Source organism: Lissotriton vulgaris, chromosome 12, assembly GCF_964263255.1.
Source record: "Lissotriton vulgaris chromosome 12, aLisVul1.2, whole genome shotgun sequence".
NCBI classification, from domain to species: Eukaryota; Metazoa; Chordata; class Amphibia; order Caudata; family Salamandridae; genus Lissotriton; species Lissotriton vulgaris.
The window spans coordinates 739108147-739121135 of NC_141700.1; the positions used below are offsets into that span (position 1 = coordinate 739108147).

At 44.0% G+C, this 12989-nt stretch overlaps 1 protein-coding gene across 1 annotated transcript in view; it reads right to left on the reverse strand.

The window, feature by feature from the left end:
• The window catches only part of LOC147678470 (extracellular calcium-sensing receptor-like), a 108248-nt gene that overhangs the window by 12378 nt on the left and 82881 nt on the right, over positions 1-12989 (reverse strand). Inside the window, exons 3-4 of the mRNA XM_086945649.1 lie at positions 5257-5548; positions 3471-4304 (exon numbers count right to left, since the gene is read on the reverse strand). Of these exons, the coding sequence (XP_086801775.1) occupies positions 3471-4304; positions 5257-5548 (1126 nt within the window). The remainder of the gene's footprint in view (positions 1-3470; positions 4305-5256; positions 5549-12989) is intronic.

The following is a 12989-nucleotide window of genomic DNA, read 5'->3' on the forward strand; positions in this document are numbered from 1 at the left end:
TCCTAGGCAAGAAAATAACTACCGCAGACCAACCTCAGAAATAGCCAAACAGCTCAGGGACAGTCTCCTCCTTTAGCTTCCTTGGTTCTTCTCCTTGGCAAAGGTGCGTCTTGATTCCCAGAAGTGATCTAAAGTTCTTTGGTCTGGGCTCCAATATTTATACCAGTAAATCCTTTGTCCTCTGAAGGGAGAGGGTGCCTGTGCCCAGCCAAAACAGGTTCTGTGCAGCTTCCTGGCAGGAGCTGAAGACAGCATTGTTGAAAGCAGACCCGGCCCAGGTAGCTGAAAGGAAATCTCCTCCTTCTACTCTCTATTCTATGAGGGCTCAGGTCAGAGAAAGGAAATCTCCGCCCCCTATTCTCTATTTAATGCAGGTCCTATTCAGCCCAGCCCTGACCCATCAGACTGCTGGAGCTAAAGCCCTCTCCAGCCCCCTGTCAGTCACAAACCAGACATGGAATACACAAACCTAGCAGAGGCATACTGGATGTTTTAGCCATGAAAATACCTACTTTCTAAAAGTGGTATTTCCAAACACAGAATGTACAAACCACCTTCACTAAAAGATGTATTTTAACATTCTGAGTTCAGGCATACTAAACTCGAATTTATACCTAGTTCCTTGAGTCAGTTAGGATTATATGATGTTATAATCAAACTGCCCATTCTGGCCTACGGGAACAGGTAGCCTTGCAATAGTGACAAACGAAATTGGCTGTACTTTACTATCATGACATGCCACACATATCAGGGCATGTCCTACCTTTTACATACAATGCACCCTGCCCATTGGGATACCTTGGGTTTACCTTAGGGGTGACTAACATGTAGGAAAGGGAACGTTTAGGGACTAGCAAGTGGGAGCACTTGCCAAGTTGACATTGCAGCACCTGCACACAGGCTCTGCAATGGCAGGCCTGAGCCACATTTTAAAAGCTGCTTCTGTGGGTGGCACAATCAGTGCTGCAAGCCCACCAGCAGCATTTGATTTACAGGCCCTGGGCATAAATGGTGCACTGTACTAGCGTCTGACAAGTAAATCAAATAAGCCAATCATGGAGTCACTAATCCATTACAATACCTTAGAATAGGGAGCCCTTGACCTTTGGCACTGAATAGCAGTGACAAAGGGCTAGATGTAGGTAATTCTGATTTACCTACTCTTAAATACCGGATTTTACCGATTCAGTATTTAAGAGTAGGTAAAGAGGAAGGAGGCAGATGTAGGTAATTTACATTTTACAATTACCGAATCTGTAAGATTCGGTATTTACCGATTCGGTAAATACCGAATCGGTATTTCCCATTGATTCCTATGGGCCTTGAAGCCCATAGGAATCAATGGGAAATACTGATTCGGTATTTACCGAATCGGTAAATACCGAATCCTGCAAGGGGGAGCGGGGTGTCACTTTGACACCCTGTAGCACCCCAATTCCAGGCTTGTGTGCCATGTGGCACATATACATGCCCTAAGGGCATGTCTGTGTGTCACATGGCACAGGTGTACATGCACAGATGTGCATGTACACCTGAATTCGGTATTTTACCACCCAATAGGATTGGGTGGTAAATACCGACTCCTAAAGGGCCTGTGGCACTCTTTGAAGTGCCAGCTACATCTGGATTTACCGAATCGGTAAATATACCAATTCGGTATTTTACCGATTCGGTAAATTTACCGATTCGGTAAATTTACAGATTCAGTAAAATATAGGCCCCCTACATTAGAAAACCCTGATACCGGTCGGTAACGGCCGAATTCGGCCGTTACCGAACGGTATTAGGGCTCCTACATCTGGCCCAAAGTGCCCAAAGCATCTAGACTAGCAAAAACATAGCAAAAGCATAGCAAAAATACAGGAGGCAACAGCAAAAACTGGAAGGAGGACCCACACCAATGTTGCCAGGTTTAACACATGTCCCCTCCAGCTGAAATGTGGTCCATCCCCTGTCGGGAAATTGACCACCTAAACAGCTTTGGATTCTCACCCCTCATCTGCATCAACCATCTGAGGGGCTTTTGGTCTGTCTGAACCCAGAAGTGAGTCCCAAAGAAGTAAGGTCTTGACTTTTTCAGTGCCCAGACCTTGTGGGCATTTTCTAAGTGTGCACAACAGTTTGGCCTGCCATCTTGCACCACCCAAACAGTCATGTGCACTTAGCATGTTCTCCACCCGGCTCTATTGCACAGCCTGGGTGGGGAACATGCACAAGCTCCCAGTCCCTGTCTGAGTGCTGAACTGCGGCACTCAGACCAATCACAACACTGCTTTTGTACTGCCAAGAGCAGCATTGTGATTGGCTAGGGGAGCCTGTGTCCTTCCTGTTTCCAGGAGTCAACCGAAGAGGAACAAGAGGCAGCAGCCAGCCTGCAGGTTTTATGTTTTGTTTGGTTTTTTTATCCCATCCTGACCCCCACCTCCACCCCGCCACCCCGTTAAGCAGCAGCCTCCGCCACTGAAATGTTGCACAAATACTTTACAAACTGCCTCTAAGTTGAACCTGACTACTCTGTTGCAAGCTCTCAGAGGGTGAGCAAAGGTTAATTTAGGGTTTGCCTGACACTTTCCCTGCCTAGTGTTGTGTTTGATGTTTGGCTAAGGTTCACACCCCAGTCAACCAACAACCCAATTTCTAATAATGCATTATTACTCCATTATTCTGAGTTGAGGAGAACACAATGAGGTATAAAGTACTATTGAAGATTTGGCACTTGAATGCTCCATGTTTTGCCTCTCTTAGACATCCTTTCATCACACAACTTACACAGAGGATGCAAATGGTGAAATGTGCCTGGTGAAAATAACTCAGGCATGCTTTCATTTTATCACACTTGCTATCCCGATCAAGGTGCAAATGCAAGTATTTTCACAAACTTGGATTACCACACGACTCGTAACGGGCATTGATTTGGGATGCCCCACAAGATAATATTCAACTGCTCTGGTTGGAGGAAGTTTGTGACAGCTATTGGAGTATTATGCTGTGCTATGTTAAGTAAAATGCTTCAAAATGAATGATACCTGGGGGATAACATTGATATTTCAGACACAGCATGGCTCTAAAATGGACCTCTACTCACAAAAGACAACACATATCGGTGAAACAGCAACATTAATCCTACTGTTAAGTTTGTAGTAAACCCAACCTTAATTGCATAAGTTAAGCTGTAGCAATTATCAAATAGCACACGTTTTTATCTCTGGTAAAGCCTGGGGATTGATGGCTTGTAGCTAATGGCAGTATAGATTTGAAAACAGTTATGCTAGTGAGATAACAGTCCATCCTGCTACTTCAAGACAATTATAGCAAATACTGTGCTGCTGCTACCTATGTGCTACAATCCATTTCCCTGGCTGCAATTGGTAGGAGATATCAATGAACGAGTGGGACCAACTCTATCTTTCGTCATCAGTGTATCACCGGTTATGGCATAAGGCCACTAATCATGCATTGGGTCTCCTCACCTCCCATGGTCTAACATTCCTGATGTCAGTGCAGGTGTCATTGATGAAAGGGCCATGCCCGGGTGCACATGACTGCATGGCTTTCAGGGCATGTGCTACTGCATAAACTGCATTATAAACTGCATAGCTGATTCGAAGGTCAAGTATGTGAAAATAGGGGTCACTGGATACCTTCAAGTCCTCATGACCAGTGCACAAGCTTTGAGAGTCCTGGTCTTGTCTTGTGCTATTCATTTCATGACTGGGCCACTGGCACTCAAAGGTGTACTCCCAAAATCGTTTAAGAAATGGATCATCTGGAAAAACAGAAGGTTGAAGTCTGAGAAGAAACTCTCTGAATCCTTGCATTTCACCTTGTTGGAAGGCAAACCCAACAGTACCTCTCAAGATTGTTGAAATGTCTACAGCGGAAACAATGGAAGAAGTTGACCAACCCTCTGAGGCCACCCACACTTTTTTGCTTGCATTCAGTGTGTATAACCTCTCAATCACTGGCCATAAATATGGATCAGAGGAAAATACCAGGACGACTTTTGCAGTAGACTTCATGACTTTGTCAACAATATGACCTATTTTGGTGTCCTGCGCAATGAGAGGGATGGTTTCATGGAATTCAATGCAGATCGCAGACTTGGATAGTTCCTCTTTCAAAACCTGAGCACCAAGCCGGCCATAGTCATTCTCAGTAGACAGGAGGCCCACCCAAGTCCACCCAAAATGAACCACTAGCCTTGCAAGTCCTCGAGCCTGGAAATCATCACTAGGAACTGTTCTGAAGAAGGAGGGGAACTGGAGCCTGTCACTGAGGAGGGTGCTGGATGCAAAGTAACTGATCTGTAAATAAGAAAACATATTGTGATGATTTTAAAGAGGGGCAGTAAGCAGAGTGATGTTTTGTATCAAACAACTGTAGCGCAAAGAGGTGGCAAGTGAGTTGGATACAAAAAAGTCTATTTTTACAGCACTTTCAAATACTACACTAAAGCTGAATCAAGTTATTTTAATGCATTTCTGGGAAAATATTGGACTGTCTGACATCACCGATAAGAATACATAGCAACTTCATTACTTCTCATTGATCAGTTAATCAAAGAAAAATAACTAGATTAAAAATAATCTTTAAGGGTGAAAAGGATATTGACAAATCTAATTCCTGTTGAAATTATGTTAAGTATTCTTACATATTCTTCGAAATTGAGGATGCCTTAGTAGATATCAAAGAATAATGTATAAAGTCCATCTAGAATATCCTTTCATCAGGATAGCAATTCATTTGTGACTAATGGTTTATGCACAGGCTGATGTCCCCTGGTTGTAATATGACACTTGAGGCTCCTTTTATGTTGATATCTGTCCCTTGTGTTGGGATTGCAATTACCCAGGGAAACCTTCAGGTTTGTTTACAGATGTGGGACATTTGCATATTTATTCAAAAATATCATCTCACGTGGGGTTTTGAATCAAGTACATGATGAACCTACATGATATTTCAGCTCCATATCCCCACAGAACAGGCTAACTGCAAATTGTTAGATATCCTCTGGAAAATTCTCTTCACATTAGATGAGGAAGGGGTGCAAAAATACTATCATTTGCAGTCAAGAGCATTTTCCTTTTCACCATTGAATCCTGAAAGCAGTGGTCACTTGCTTCAACTTTGCGGTCTTTTAAACGTTTGACTAACATGACAAAGGCAAATGTGCACTAATACGCTAGCCATTAATTTGTATTAAGCATAGAAATGAAAGCAATCATTCAAGGGTCTAATCATTCAATTAATACATACCTGGGGATACCTGTAAAGTCCAAGCCACCTAGCAATAGCTATGGACTCTGTTGAGCCAGAATCTGCAATGACAGCTGCGAGCGGGGACTTGTTCTCGCAACCATAATTTGGGAATCCGGCACTTCCTCCTGTCAAGAGCCACATGATTGCCTTAAGGGACCGTGCCATGGACAGGCATGAGTCATAGATCCGGAAACCCAAGGTGATGTTTGGAAGGAAACCTTGGTCCTGATTAATTTCAGCCACTGCAAAATCTATGCTTTGGGCCCAAGGGTAAGACTGTAGGTGAAAGCTGCAAGCAAAGGCCACATGTTACCAAGTCTAGATCTAGCTGTGATGATAAGTATTAGACACACTATTACTTTCTTGTCCAAGAGAATATGTTATTATGCAGTTGATGATAGAATGATCCCATATTAACTACTAGAAATGTGGCTCCACAGGTCTACACCAGACGGTGTGGGACTACTATGAGGTGGCATGGTGCTGTGACTAATCCCCGGACATTTTACCAGGTGGGTTATCAAATTAGGCTTTCTTTTTTATGAAGATAGACTTAAGTGTCAGGTTTCGGCTAATACACTAGCCTTAAGGAGAAGAAAAGCCCTGTCCAAGGGCACCAAAGTTGGGCCCCAATTACTAGTTATCGGGATGGGGAAGAAGCATTGACCGTACACAGTAAATACCAATAACATTAGATAAGGTCTATACAGGATGTGGTAAACACCTTATATTCCCAAGGAACATGTAAAACTGCTTGCCACACCAAATTCCTCCTGTCCCAGTATATACCAACCATTTCCCCAGCAGTGGCTGCTGCAGGTAAGAGCGGTCGGGCAGTGCGGCCAGGTAGAGGGGGATTTCGAGAGACGACCATGAGGGAAAATTAATTATTTATTTCATTTTCCCTCGTGTTCATCTTCAAAATGCCACCCCACCGTCACCCCCACCCGTCCCCACCGCCCCACTGTTTTTATCTGCAGCGGCCGCAGCTGCATCCGATCCCACCCCTTGGTAAATCCACTGAAGTTTGGATGAAATTTGGAGGTGGAGTGACAGGGGTTATGTCACATATCAGAATGCAAGGGCCCACATATAATCAGGGTTTTATTGTTTTCAAGAGGATAAAACTTCAAGATCACTGACTCTCTTCCTTCTTCAAACCACTGCAATCAATGTTGGAAAGATGCTAGCTTTATTTCAATGCACCTGACATTTGCCAATACAATTAATAGCCCAAACCAATGATTCACTGTCAATGGATAAAGTTCAGGCTAATGAGCAGGTAATTAAAAACAACTTAATCTCTAAATCATCAGATTCAAGCATATCAAGTATGCAGTTTATTATGTTACACTCTTTAAAGTGTATGGAACTGAACAACACATTATTGAAAGTGGAAAACAGAAAAAGAGGAGTGTTATTTGAATGCTATAAATAATTAACAGACATTGCAATATAGTGTTTACACCAAAATATTTTATTAGAGATAACCAAGAGATCCCATACTTTAATCTGTACACTGTGCAAGGCATAAGTAAGATTATAAAGTACATAAATACCTTCAACTCTTAAGGGATAGAGACCTAAAATGCTGCACTGGTTGTGTACTCACTTCATTGAATGAAGCATCCGATGGCTTACTGCTTTATGAGCAATAAGTGACAAAACAGCAATAAAAGTTATAAAATAAAGAACGAAAAAGCTTTCATTTTTCACCATTAGGTCAAATTTTGTGGTAAGAAAAAAGCCTAAAATTCCTGCATTAGACATACTGCGCGGGAATATCACCAAACCTCTTGGGCGGTTGTAAACCACAAAGTCCCAGGACACTAAAGCCATTGGCTCAACATAAGCGCAAGCCATTGGTGTGTGTGTTCTAGGCGGTTCACTTGGTATATTGATCAGCAACGGACGAGCCAGTAAGGTGTAAGTGCTTATAATCTGTCCATTCACTATAAGACTATTTGGCATGTCACATAAACTGACCTGTGCAGTAGCAGAAGGGCTTCTATTTTGATTGTTCTAAACTGCTAAAAATGACTGTGTGTGCTTCAGTGTAGGATCAATTTTTCTGCCAGCTCCTGACACATTGCTCTTAGTGATGCTTATCAAACACTCTGGGCCTATTCACAAAAGCCAGTCGCAAATCGCAATCCAACAAGATGTATCCTTGCATATGTGTCAATTTACATATTCAGAAAATCACAGCACTTCAGAACTACACCGTCCTTACTCCTGGGAAACATTCATGAATTTCTGTATGTCATTAGGCAGAGGTATTGCCACATGTGCGTTTGAATGAAATGTACAACTGTGCACCCCCATCAGTTTTGAGGTATTTTATTCCTCTGTCCACTCTGAACTGGGATTTAGGCTGATATGACTGAATTCGCCCACTGGATGAAGACCAACTGTCTAAAACTGAACACCAAAATTGTGATCTTCAAGAACAGCACATCACTGTGGGACTACACCTGGTGGCTCCCAGAGTTAGGACTGACATCCACCCCCACCACCCACTTCAAGAGCCTCGGGTTCACATGACCGACCAAGTCAATGCTGTCGCCTCTTCATACTTTCCTACCCTGAAGATACTGAAGAAGCTTTTCAAAGGGCTCCCAACCAACACCTGGAAAACCATCACACGTTCAAAGGTCACAAGTGAATTGGACATTGGGCACACCTTCTATGCTGGAGTAAACAAAAAACTCACCAGAAGGCTGCAAACCATTCTGAACTCGGCAACCAGAAACACTCTCATCTTCCCACCAGGCACTCACGTCACATCACACCACACAATAAGGATCTCCACTGACTCCCCATTCAGAAACAAGCACCATTCAAACTCCTCACTCACACTTTCAAGGCACTACACAACACTGGCCAAGCAGACTGCAACAATCGCATCTGCTTTCACAAACATTCCAGACGCCTTCAATCTTCTGTACTCCTGCTTGCACAAATTCCACGTGTATGGGAAAACAGATCTGACATTCAAGCCTTCTCCTGCATCACTCCTGCCGCTACACATAAGAGCGCCCTCTTCACTTCTTGATTTATGCAAAAAGCTGAAGACCAGTAGTCCCACCACGCCCTACATGTGCACAGACTCACGCCTCCTTAGCGGCAGGATCCCCTCCCTGTTGATATTGCGCTCTACAAATCTGCATAACATACTGCTTGCTCTGATTAAATCTTCTATCCTCTTCCTGGAGGGGATAGGTGGAAGATGTTTGTTAGCACACAGGATCTCCCAAGTATGTGGATGTTACCAAACCTACAAGGAAATCCCTGTCCTGGGACGAGTTTTGAACTACTGGATTTACTGATGTCTAATAGTAGTAGGCCCAGGCAAAATGCAAATTATGTCAGTGTATGTCGCTTAATATCGGGCGTTTTACGTTACAATTGTGATATGAAATTCCCACAAATACACCATATCGTGTTATAATGCTGCATTCCTAGCTAAATTATAGGGCTGATACATTGAGAATGACCAGTCTGTTGCTTGAGGCCCTTGTGTTTTTGATTCCCTTTTTTAAGTGGGAAATGTGGGCTTGCATCCTTTTGCTGTAAAGTACATAAATGCCTGATTTGCATTTTGCATATTTATGTGCAATTTTGCGTAACTTTCTAGATTATATTCTACTACATTGGAGCATATTTGGTTGATGTAATCTTGAACAGAAAATCGGGCAAAGCTGGCACGATAAAAAGGCCATCCGTATTAGGATTAACGCATCTGTTGTAGGTAGAGAGGGCTACCACCTCATTCAGAGCTGCCGGCACATCTGTGCAAAGTAGATAAATGGGAAAACGAGGTTTTACTGTGGTTCATTTACCATGAATTTTTACCCCATAAATGCCTTTACAGCACATGCCTTTACCATGCATTTGCTGTAAGGCCTCCCCCCACTAATAATTTGTTTTAATTTATATATAGAGTTATATATAAACAATGTGTGGTAATGGCAAGCATTGTAAATGTATTCACATTTATAAAATGCTGGGTATAACGTGCTGTAAAGGCATGCAAAGTATTTCCCTAATTTGTTCCGTCATAAAACCTCATTCAGAACTGCTAGCACATCTGTACAAGGTAAATAAGGAGACCTCATTCAGAACTGCTGACACATCTGTACAAAGTAGGAAAGGAGACCTCATTCAGAACTGCTAGCACATTTGTTCAAGGTAGGAAAGGAGACCTCATTCAGAACTGCTAGCACATCTGTACAAGGTAAATAAGGAGACCTCATTCAGAACTGCTGACACATCTGTACAAAGTAGGAAAGGAGACCTCATTCAGAACTGCTAGCACATCAGTACAAGGTAGGAAAGGAGACATCATTCAGAACTGCTGACACATCTGTACAAAGTAGGAAAGGAGACCTCATTCAGAACTGCTAGCACATCTGTACAAGGTAGATAAGGAGACCTCATTCAGAACTGCTGACACATCTGTACAAAGTAGGAAAGGAGACCTCATTCAGAACTGCTAGCACATCTGTTCAAGGTAGGAAAGGAGACCTCATTCAGAACTGCTGGCACATCTGTTCAAGGTAGGAAAGGAGACCTCATTCAGAACTGCTGACACATCTGTACAAAGTAGGAAATTAGACCTCACTCAGAACTGCTAGCACATCTGTACAAGGTAGATAAGGAGACCTCATTCAGAACTGCTGACACATCTGTACAAAGTAGGAAAGGAGACCTCATTCAGAACTGCAGACACATCTGTACAAAGTAGGAAAGGAGACCTCATTCAGAACTGCTAGCACATCTGTACAAGGTAGGAGAGGAGACCTCATTCAGAAAGAAATTCTAGCACATCTGTACAAGGTAGATAATGAGACCTCATTCAGAACTGCTAGCACATCTGTACAAGGTAGATAAGGAGACCTCATTCAGAACTGCTAGCATATCTGTACAATGTTGATATAGCACCCTCATTCTGGTCAAGTTAAACTTGGAGAATTAATACAGAACAGCAAGACCAGCTGCACAAAACAAGGTAGGGAGACATTATTCCGACCTGCTGGCACATCTGCATATGGTAGAGAGACCTGATTACGACCTGCTGGCACATCTGCATAAGGTAGAGATAACATGATTCTGACCTGCTGGCACATCTGCATAAGGTAGAGAGACCTGATTCCGACCTGCTGGCACATCTGCATAAGGTAGAGATAACATGCTTCCGACCTGCTGGCACATCTGCATAAGGTAGAGAGACCTGATTCCGACCTGCTGGCACATCTGCATAAGGTAGAGAGACCTCATTCCTACCTGCTGGCACATCTGCATACGATAGGGACACCTGATTTCGACCTGCTGGCCAATCTGCATAAGGCATGGAGACCTCATTCCTACCTGCTGGCACATCTGCATACGATAGGGACACCTGATTTCGACCTGCTGGCCAATCTGCATAAGGCATGGAGACCTCATTCCGACCTGCTGGCACATCTGCAAAAGACATGTAGGGAGACCTCATTCCTACCTGCTGGCACATCTGCATACGATAGGGACACCTGATTTCGACCTGCTGGCCAATCTGCATAAGGCATGGAGACCGCATTCCGACCTGCTGGCACATCTGCACAAGACAGGTAGGGAGACCTCATTCCTACCTGCTGGCACATCTGCATAGGATAGGGAGACCTAATTCCGACCTGCTGGCACATCTGCATAAGGTAAGTAGGGAGACTTCATTCAGAACAGCAAGCATCATCGCAGGGACGGGTTATGGGTCGGCCTGAATCAAAAGCCTCTTCTCTGATAGTTAATACCCACTGGAAGTCATTGTGATGGGGTAATCAGTTCTGCTGTGAGAATTTAGGGTTCCTTTGCTCAGTGACTCTAAATGGTGTCTCACTCTGCATGTCTGCTATACGCCAACTTTCTTCTCTAGCTCACTTGGTTAGTGTGGACGTCACAAGCACGATTTTGAAAGAAAGTAATAAATACCTGCACACTTTTCATCCAGGAAAGGTATTCGCTTCTGCACATTATAGGAGTACATTTGTAGCCCTTTAAGTGGGTAGGAATAGCTCAGAGATAAGTTTGTCAGTAACTTCTAGTGTGCAGATGTGTGGGTTTTCAAGAATTACAGGTCATTCCTTCCCGCTAGCGTCCATTCCAACCACCTCCCATCCTAACTCCTCTGGTAGATTTTTGTCACACAGAAATTAGTTTTATGCATTCAACAGCATAAAACTATCCGTTACTGAGTTCAGAAACATTAGGTTCTTCGTTCTTGTCAGTGTGGCCTGCATACTTTAGAAGCATTCGCTCTTAGATGTTGCTTTGCCCTTCTGCTTCTACAGCATTTGAACAGAATAATGTGTGTCTTTTTATCCACGATTTACTCATGACATGATTGCGAAATGAATGCTTCCGGGATTGTGGTGTCAGTTTTGGCTTTCTCCTTTCAGCAGTGCAGGTATTTATCAACCAGGTTTCGACCCACAAGGCATGTCTGCTCTTGGTCATGTTCAGTCTCTCCACATCAACATCCTGGTACACTGCATAGGTTATCGTCGCATCTGTGCTTTGCTTGCATTGGTACCTCAGGTTCTTCTTAATACTCCTTTCAGTGACTCCAGAGTCGCTATCCAGCACATCACGTCCACCGCAGGACACCCCGAGCACACGTCCTGCCCTCCCAAAACATGCAGCGTTTCAATGGGGAACACCCTACTCATGCTTGAAAGAATATGTATACGTAACCTTACAATCATGTACACCTGTGACTTGATCGCAGTATGTGTGGCATGCATGCACGTCACTCAGTACACATGAACCAGACCTCACCCATACATCCTTCAAACACACATGAAATGCCTACCTTGAAGAGGGTCCAGACAACAGATAAAGGCCACCACTATGGTGGCTGCACTCTAGTGCAATGCCAGAGACACTGACAATAATAAAGCGAGGCATGCTCTTACTCTTGGCAGAGGAGGGGCTCTGGGGGGTTAGTGAAAGGGGTGTCAGGACCCTTCCAGTTCCAGTGCACTGGGATGATCCCCCCGATGAGGATGTCTCCATCCAGCTGATGGCCAGTCTCCACCTGGCCCTGCAATCTGCACCCGGTGCTGCTGGCCCAGCAGCAACGAAAGGACAGGACCAGCAGCACCAGCAGCAGCAGCCCACAGCTGCTCACACCCATCACTGAGCACAGTCACAGCCGGCAGGCAGCCTTAGCTTTCAGCAGGTACAGACTGAATGTCCTGAATGGTCAACATTGGCCAGCGAGGAGGTAGAGCGAAGGTCCCATAAGCCAACTACAGACAGAGAAAAACTCAATTCAAAGAAGGTGAGACACCGTAATGGAGGTGTTGGAATCTGTCTCACTTCCAGGCTGCTTGCTGCCTACATATACTCTCTGGATTCATTCCATGTGCCCCTGGCGATGCTAATTATTTCCCAGCAGTAACTACCCAAGTGCTAAAGTGAAATGTGTTTTCCCCTGGGGGTTCCAGAGCTGTCGCTAAGTTGTTTTGTGTCTATGATCACTACGTGCAGGCCATGTGACACTGTGATGAAGTGCTTCGGTCACTGTATATTAAAGCTAATGTGGTTTCATTTGCCTGCTTTAACTGTGCTTGAAATTGTACTTTTGTGGCAGTAAAGGGTGACTCTGAATTAACAGAGGTTGAAAAAATGACTGTCTCACTAAACACACATAAGCAGAGCGTATTAGTGACTGGTTGTGGGCTGTTGTGTTA